Source organism: Alosa pseudoharengus, unplaced genomic scaffold (genome assembly GCF_046254945.1).
Source record: "Alosa pseudoharengus isolate Yale_2024_CS ecotype anadromous, Long Island Sound unplaced genomic scaffold, YU_APseudo_1.1 YU_APseudo_1.1_scf_11, whole genome shotgun sequence".
In the NCBI taxonomy this organism is placed as follows: domain Eukaryota; kingdom Metazoa; phylum Chordata; class Actinopteri; order Clupeiformes; family Clupeidae; genus Alosa; species Alosa pseudoharengus.
This window is the reverse complement of record NW_027468576.1, coordinates 19,020,516-19,029,871: the sequence shown is the minus strand read 5'-3', so window position 1 is coordinate 19,029,871 and position 9,356 is coordinate 19,020,516. Positions and strand designations below refer to the sequence as shown.

The window sequence follows — 9,356 nt, the reverse complement described above, 5'->3', positions numbered from 1 at the left end:
AGGAATTTCACACCAGGAGGGGGAGCAGCCGTAACGGCGAGCAAGATTTCAAACGACAACGATCTATCATCGGAAGGCGAGGATTCCGCGCCTCTCACTTCCACGGCCACCACAACATCAGCGCTGCTTTGTGAGAAAGATGTCTTTGGATGTGGCGCTTGCATCCTCAGAAGCCGAAGGGACCTAACAAATGGAGCCAGAGTTACCAGGTTGTGCAATGGGTTTGGAGGTGGAATTGGCACCGGCATGATATGCAACCAAAACGGAGATTGCATTAGAGACACTGTCGGTCCTAGGAGCTTGCCCTCAATTGTCTCTAAACAAGAGACGCAGACAGGTGGCGGAGTCGCGGCTGACGACGACAAAAAAACAACTGTATGTAATTCCACCGCCAGTATGGACGGCTCAATAACTCCTACCGGATCTTCTACACAGGTCCACGGGGCCGAGACGTCCAGTATTGGGGGCACAACTGCTACCAGTGGTGTTTCTGAGAAAAAGGACTCCAGGGTTTCCTTCTCCAATGCTCCGAGCAGGAAGGCCTCGTCCGTGCAGGGAATTGGATCGGGTCCGAACCAGCACCAGCCCAGAAACTCTGTCACCTTCTCCAAGTCCGAAGACGGACCTCACCTCGTGGGAGAAGATGGGGAGCCACGAGACAATCAAACTTACATGCAGAGACAGTTCAGTTCCATGCTGCAGCCTGGAGTTAACAAGTTTTCCTTGCGTATGTTTGGAAGTCAAAAAGCAGTGGAAAAGGAGCAAGAAAGAGTCAAATCAGCTGGCAACTGGATTATTCACCCGTACAGTGATTTCAGGTAGGAGCTCTATGTAGGTCTGGTTTGGTTTGGTACGTTCAGGTTTGTGATCATGATTCATGACTTCTGACCCCAAACAATATGATGAACGACCTTATTGCTGGTAGGCTTTCTGCAACTTGGGGACAAATGTTCAGAATCATAAATGACATACCCATAATTGAGCCACTCCCCCTGGAAATGACACCCTACCTTACCTTCCTTAGTATGCCAACTTTATTTGTGGATTCAAATTCAGAATGTCAGCTTTGTTGCGCTCCCTCATTTGTGCGCAAATGAAATGCTTGACAAAGTAAGTTGTAACGTTGACTACATCGCAATGTCAAACAGGTATTCACTGGTATGAATTTCATCTGCCATATCTGAGAATTCGTTATAAGAAAGCTTAAAACGACTTAAATGTTTGCATTAGGTACAAAACCTGTGCGTAAAACTCGCCTAACGACTTCTCACGACGACTCTCCGGGAGGCGCAGTTCAAATGAATGTCATACGCTACAAATATCACCCTAAAATAACCCTAATGCCACTGATTTAGGCATGTTATACACTGGGTATAGTCCAACTACTATCACTCCCTGGTCGCCCCAACAAAACATTCCATGCGCCTCTGAAGTGTATCACTGTAATGGTCGGAGTTGCGCTTAGGCTACACATCTTGGAATAAGGCGCACTGGCAACGCTTGTCTTCTAACATATTAAACATGATTTCAGTGTTCACATATGTTATGTTTCTGTCTTTAATATCCAGTGCCTTAGCGAAGATCTTTATAGCATCCCGAGAAAAAGTTAACCCCTGGCGCTCAGGTGCATTGCATTGCTCATTCTAAGCCCTGTTTCAACGTAGGCTATATATATTTTCCCAACCTCGTATTAATTTCGTGCACACGCTTGCTGAATTATGCTGTTATGTACCATGCATTTACCTGTTACCTTGCTTGCGCGTTACGATATTATTTGTCTATTCCATTGGATGCTAGACAGGTTTAATCTCTGACGAATGCCTTTATTACATATAAGTATTGCATCTCAGATATCTTCCCATTGTATTTTTACTTTGAGTAGAAGCCTGGTGTACCATTTCTGAACAGCTTGGTTAAAAGTGCAATTTGCATGAGGTAGAAAAGTAGCCTACAATACGTCATGCAAATGTCAGGCGACAGAGTACAATAAATGGCAGTCACTACAGTGCCTTTGTGAAGATTTAAACTCTTTCCATTGGATTGACAGGCGGACATGTAGCCTATAATCGTAACCATGTAGATCTCTAACTTTCGTATTCTTATTGTGAACAGCTGCTGATTGCATTGCCATTTTTGTTAGTCTACGTCTACGCCACATTGAGACTTTAGTCACTCCGAGGCGTTTGGCATCGGCTTCAGAACCAGGGACAGCTACTGAACATTGTTAAAAGCAGAATTAGCACCAAGGGTAGCATGAGGAAAAAGCGGTCGAGCATATGTCTCAATTAGCCTAAAAGCTATCATAAATTCATTTCCAGAGATTTTGCTCCTCGTGTGAAGCATTTAACGGCACTTCATGATATTGAGGCGGTGCTTTGACACACCCTACACCGGATCACCGGTCAACGCAACCGTGGCACATACTTTCCTGCTCGACCGACGTGCTTATTTCTCGGTGATTAATCTTATTTAAAAAAAAAAAAAAAAAACACATCCTTTCGACGACATAATTTCGCTTATCCAGAACACAGAAGTGACTGAAGCACAATATGGCTGCATTTTGTTTTCAGTTGGCCGTTCACCCTCGCTAGTTCATACTCCTTTGATTGCCTATACTCTGTCCTTGTGATGACCTTGCCTAGAGGAGGGGGGTAATATTGAATTTGCATCCCATCTGAGAGACACGGAGTAACACACCTACTTTACATACTTAGCCTCTGATGTGTCTGGTGGCTCTGGAACAGCCTATTTTATGTAACCCTGTGCGCTACCACAAATTCTTTGTGGACATTTAGGTTGCTGAAACAGTGGTGTGCTTTCCAGTGGCACAGGTTAAGCTAGTTCACTTCAGTATTGTCAAACAATTAGGCTACAAATAAGTAAGCATATCTTCTCCTACTGATAATATTTCATTGTATTTCTTTTTCAAGTCCAAATCCATGTTCAAATTAAATTGAACAGCTTTTTCAGGTTTCCAGGTTCAGGACATGTAGAAATGCAGGCCTATGTCTATTTTCTTACTGTGATCATGTTGCTTCAGTATCTTCATGAGTGTACATGCAACAATTAACAGTTTTCAAAATGGGCAAATATGGTTACTGTATTGTCATGGAAGTTTGATGTACAGTTTCATGAATACATTTGGTGTTTCATATGCCCCCATATTATAGGTTCTACTGGGACTTCACAATGCTCATGTTTATGGTTGGCAATCTAATTATCATTCCTGTGGGAATCACCTTCTTCAAGGATGAGACCACCACTCCGTGGATTATCTTCAACGTGGTGTCTGACACCTTCTTCCTTGTAGACCTGGTGCTGAACTTTCGCACGGGCATTGTCTTCGAGGACAACACAGAGATCATTCTCGACCCCAAAAAGATCAAGAAGAAGTACCTAAAGTCCTGGTTCGTGGTGGACTTCGTCTCGTCCATCCCCGTGGATTACATCTTCCTCATCGTGGAGAAGGGCATCGACTCCGAGGTTTACAAAACGGCCCGCGCCTTACGCATCGTCCGGTTCACCAAGATCCTGAGTCTGCTCAGACTGCTGCGCCTCTCCAGACTCATCCGCTACATCCATCAGTGGGAGGAGGTAAGCGTCGTCCCAGCAACAGGTTCTGGTATTTGACACGAGTGGGAAGGCTAAACACAGCTGGCCAGACAGAGTTTACATCTACAAAGAGCTCCGTCAGATAAGCATGACCTCATAAGGAAGGGCTTGTCTGAAGTGTCTGTACTGTGCCAGAGCAGTGGAGGTTGAAGGAGTGCAGGCCAGGGGTCTCAGAGTTATGGCGACCGAGAAAACAAACTTTGCAGACGAGGACATTAGGTTCTGCTGGCAGTACACAGGTTGCCAGCACACAATCGGCAGCGAGAGTGACGTAATGCAGAGGCAATTTACTATCTCCAGTGAGAAGCAGTGAAGCCAGAATGATGAAAGTAAATGTCTTGGTTAGGCTCTGTATATGTTTCTGTCAGCACATTTTATGTGACATTAGGAAAAGGTAAAATAGCTTTCTGTTGTCATAAGCAGACTGAATGAGTTGCAGGTCTTAGATATTACATTATACTCCTCAGACATTAGGTCCCATGATAATTATTCTTTCATCATTATTGCTTTGAGTTCCATTGGATAGGAGTCTTTGGAGAAATATGTTGAGAACTGGGCCTGAAAAAAAAAAAAAATTCTCTTATTGCGTATGTATTTCTGCTCAGCCAATGTTGATTTCACCAGTGTGACATTTGAGCATTGGAGCTTTGGCAACAGAAAACATTTTTAACATTTGTATGATTTGTTAATGTGATCTGCGATGAAAAGATTGTAGGACATGAAACATGTTTTCCTAAGGGTGACAGAAAATGAAAAATGTATCTGAATTCCACAGATTTGTTAATAAATTATGGGAATATAGTTTTTATAGCCATGTAGAGCAAGTATATATAGTAGCCAAAGGTCTATTCTAAATAGTTGTGTATGGGATAATCTTACTCTCATATGAAATTGTTCACTTCAAAGATAATGGAAGGCAATCTCCTCAGTGATTAGAAATGTTACATTAATGTTAACATTAACATCTGTTACATTAATGTTATATTTTGGGGGGTTTGAAAGTTGTTCTAATGTGCCGATGTGGCCTACTTTGCAAGCTTCAGTACAAGGAAACTGAATGGAAGAGACAATACTAAGAGGTTGTTTATTGCTTGACGGCCTTACGCAATGAAATATTCTTTTGGGCAATCTGGCCTTTTCAAGCATGAAAATGTGTTATTTCAACAGCTGTGACATATATTTATCCTTTCCTTTTGAACAGTCCAAATTACAACTTGCAACGGAGTTATTAAACAGCTTCTAATGAATCCCTCAGCTTCTAGTTAAACTAGAGCACAACTGTGTGAGGTTTAGAAAGGCAAAACAAATCTAAATGTGATTCCACACATTGTTTTGTTATGTCTAGCACTTAGTGAACTCGGTAGCCTTGAAATGAATCATTCAATATTTTGTCTAGAGGGACTCTCTGTTCCACACGTTGAGCCTGCCCTGCGTGTGTTAAGGAAACGTAAAGAGAGGCTCTCTGACTCATCTCTGTGTGGTTGTCCACTCGGTTCATTGGGACAGCCCGTCTCCTGATTGTAGGCCGGTCATTTGAGCCACCCCCCCTCCCAATTACTGAATCAGCCTTATGCCACAGACTGCAGTGCTAGACTCTGTCGTCTCTTTGAACAGACCACCTTGTTTAATAACAACATTGCTGACCTGAGCAGAGTCTGAAAATATTAGCAAGATTAACCTTTTGCTTTTAATAAACATTCATTGAACAAAAATAACACTTTGATAGGTGAGGACGTTGAATAATAAGCCAAAAGGCGGAAAAGTGTTGCATGAAGGGGCGGGGTCTGAGTCAGCCTCTTAGAGGACTGGGAGATGGCCATTTCATATTTTTAGATCACCATTTCACTTGGTCAGGAAGGAGACACTCTCAGATGCTTGGAGACAGACAGCTGAGGCCGAGGAAAACGAAACGGGCATCAGAAGGGATCAGATCAGTCTGGTCCGGTCGCTGTCACTCGGACTCGGACACCGACACACTGGAGCATAGCCCTCTCGCCATGCTGTGTCCTTGAGGGTCTCTCTGAGACGCATATCGAATGAAATGTGCTGAGCGGAGGAGCCTGCTGTTGTTTGTGTCAGATGCACCTTCTCTCAGGGCCCCTCTGACACACACACACATGCACACACACACACATACACACACACACACACACACATAGAGTGGTATGAGCCTGTATTGCCCATCCCTAGCACACATACACATACACATGCACATAACACACACACACACACACACACACACACACACACACACACACACACACACACACACACACACATAGAGTGGTATGAGCCTGTATTGCCCATCCCTAGCACACATACACATACACATGCACACACACACACACACACACACACCTTCTCCAGAACAAGGCCAGGAATAGAGCCGCTGAGAGGAGAGGGAGAGAGAGAGAGAGAGAGTGTGTGTGTGTGTGTTATTTTCTCAAGAGGAAAGCCTCTATCATGCCCACTCCATCCACTGTCACATTGTAGGGCGGATGTTTCATTTTTTCATGAACTGGCTCTGCCATGGAGGAGTGGTCCCTTGTGCATTCTGCTCCATTGGATTCTCGTTCTCCTTTAAAGATGGTCACACATCTTTTTTCTTCTCTTTTTCCTGACTGTTACGTGGCATATTTCCGCTTTTGATTTCTTTTGATTTCGCCTTACATTTTATTTAATCCATTAAGAATGTTCCAGCTGACATTAAACCATTATCCACTTGAGCAGTGGAGCAATCACATTTCAACTGAATAATTTATGATGGATCAAAATGCATTTTTTTCTTGTGATGCACAGTCCTTCTTAATAACTTAAATACTTCAGGAAGTTCTGGTACACATGAAGCATCTGAAACAGGCGAACTGTCTCACTGACGTGGCCCATGCCACACACACACACACACACACACACACACACACACACACACACACACACACACACACACACACACACACACACCACAGTGCCGAATGTCTTGAAGAAATCTTATCTTGCGGCGCGTGTGCTGAAGCCTGACACGGTCCATTAGACACAGCGTGCTGGGGTCGTCGCCGTCCCTTCCGCGTGGCGGGCTGGGGAGTGTTTCCCCGTGGTGGGAGACCCCGTTCTGCCCGTGACCCTGATCAAAGCAGCCGGGGCGGTCAAGGCGGAACACAGTGAATCAGAGCTGACGAGGGGGAATGGAGGGGCTCGCAGTGCACACTGAAACCAAATATTCGCAGGGTCCTGACCTTAATGTGGTCTGACAGGCTGCCGTATTAGAAACAAAACAAAAAACAATATGCAGAAGACTGGTGCATGAATTCTTATACCCCCCAGTAATGTCAGAAAGCGAGAGATTGCAGAGGATGTTCAAGGCATGAATAATTAACAGCCACTAACCTACAAAGATTCAGAATAATTCCATATGATGATGACACGCTGTATGTGAGTCTGAACGTGAGTGAGCAGCAGAGAGACAGTTGGGCAGACAGACAGTAAGAGATAAAGAGACGGAGGGAGAGAAAGAGAGAACTCATCACGTCTTCTTGGGGGGATATTTATAGCCCCAGTCCTTATGTAGGCCATGCAGTGCGTCTCAGGTGTGTGGCTAGCGTTGTTTCTGGTCTCGAGGAGAGTGGCAGCTCTTTTGCCCTTTTGAAAAGCATGCACCTGAGTATACACACAGAGAGAGAGAGAGAGAGAGAGATAGACAGACAGAAAGACTGACAAGACCGACAGACACAGAACAGAATGACATAAACAGAAGTACATCTCAAGAAAGAGTCTTCAGTGAGCCACCAGTAGATTTTGAACAGCTGTCTATGCCATTTGTCCACCCCTTTACAGCTCATTAAACACAAATTGGGGCAAAGAGCGAAGTAGTAGCCTAGTGTTTGTTACCCGACTTTTGATGGGATGAGTGGATAGTCTTAAAGCACACATTTGGGCTCATTAAAACGGTGGTGGGGTAATGAGCTGAGTGTGAGTATCGATACACATGATTTTAATAAAGCGAATGTTTTGGCATCAAAGAGCCGACAGCAGTCTGTTGCATCTTTGAACCTGTCTGCAGTTTAGGCGTGGTAATGAACGTGCTCTTCATCATCATGTACATTTTCTACGCATTTCAGAGACTCTGAAAGCAAATGAAAGTGTCTGAACAAAAGTGAGTGTTTGGTATTTAGCACTTAGCAAGGTCAAAACAGTCTTGGAAGTAGCACGTTTGGGTAGGTAACTGAGAGAGGAATAGGTAAAGAAGTGACTCATCTGGCCCTAATCTTTGGTTGAAAGTGTGTTACAATTTCTCAATGGATTCATCATTCATATGCAGGATATGTACATCAGACCAGGGCCTGCCTTCCAATATTTTCTCTCTTGATTCAAATTCCAATTTAAAGGGGAACTTGGTAACAATTTCAACGTAATAAACCCGTTTAGAAATCATTTGGATGGTTAAATTACCTGTTCCGGTGAAAATGGTGACTTTCCCCGCTGCGCCTAGCGTCCCCAGGCGGAAAACCAACCTTGCAACATTGAGACTACCGTCCTGGAAAGAGAAGTGAGAAACAATAAACTCGATTTAAATCGTGTTTCTTACCTTGTAACATCCACATAGTTCTGCCAAACTTATGCTAACCGTTCGCTAGCTTGTAAACAAATCCATGTGCTTTAGTTACCTTTTCCCACAGTTTGAAATAGCATAATGCACAATTTCTCCAGCAGAGGGGGAAATCCTGCCAAGTTTCCCTTTAAAGTATGATATGACAGAAAAGTATTGCATTGCCAAAGCAATCATACAGAGGAATGTCTCTCTCTCTCTCTCTCTCTCTCTCTCTTCTCCCTCCTCCCTCTTCCCCCTATTTCTCTCCCCGTTACCATGTATCAGATCTTCCATATGACCTATGACCTGGCCAGTGCGGTGATGCGCATCTTTAACTTGATTGGCATGATGCTGTTGCTGTGCCACTGGGACGGATGCCTGCAGTTCCTGGTGCCCATGCTGCAGGACTTCCCCTCTGACTGCTGGGTCTCCCTCAACAAGATGGTGGTAAGTGCCCTTACGAAGGTCCATCAGAGAAATGTGAATTCATATTGCTATATGTCTGTATATTGTGTGTGTGTATGTGTGTGTGTGTGTGTGTGTGTGTGTGTGTGTGAGCCAACTTTTTCCTACTTCTTCAACTCTATCAGTTGTTTATCAGCTGTTGTTTATACTGTATATTGCAGCAGTAGGTGAACTAGGAATTCAATGCAGGCAATCCAAATTTCAGAGTGACTGGAAAGTGTGCTCTTCAGTGAGTCAGAAGATGAACGTCAGAAGAGGACACCTCATCTGCCCTCAGTTGCTTTGGAATATACAGTGTGTGAGTGTGTTTGTGTGTGTGTGTGTGTGTGTGTGTGTGTGTGTGTGTGTCTGTGTGTCTGTGTGTGTCTGTGTGTGTTTGTGTGTATCCTACTTCAGCTTTATCTGGCTGTGAACACTCAGCTTAGAGTCAGTTAGCCCTGCCAGTGGACCTCCCTGTCACTGATTGTTCTGTCTCAGTTCATAGAAAGTTCAAAGAAATCCTTTCCTTTTGTGGGAAGACAAGAGATCTCACTTCACTACAGATGCAAACACATACAAACATAAGACGCAGACTTTGACCGAAGTGTCACTGAAAGTGTACTGATAGCCAGTGTCTTGTACAGTATCCAAATAAAGTGTGTTTAAAAATCCCATCTTAAATATTCTACCAGAGAGCACTCAGCTGCCACAGAAC

At 44.0% G+C, this 9,356-nt stretch overlaps 1 protein-coding gene across 1 annotated transcript in view; it reads left to right on the top strand.

Annotated features, from left to right (window-relative positions):
• Positions 1–180: 180 nt before the first annotated feature.
• hcn2b (hyperpolarization activated cyclic nucleotide-gated potassium channel 2b) overlaps positions 181–9,356 on the top strand; it is a 32,826-nt gene continuing 23,650 nt past the window's right edge. The window contains exons 1-3 of the mRNA XM_076278254.1: positions 181–818; positions 3,171–3,594; positions 8,483–8,644. Coding sequence (XP_076134369.1) covers positions 247–818; positions 3,171–3,594; positions 8,483–8,644 — 1,158 coding nt within the window. The 5' untranslated portion in view covers positions 181–246. The remainder of the gene's footprint in view (positions 819–3,170; positions 3,595–8,482; positions 8,645–9,356) is intronic.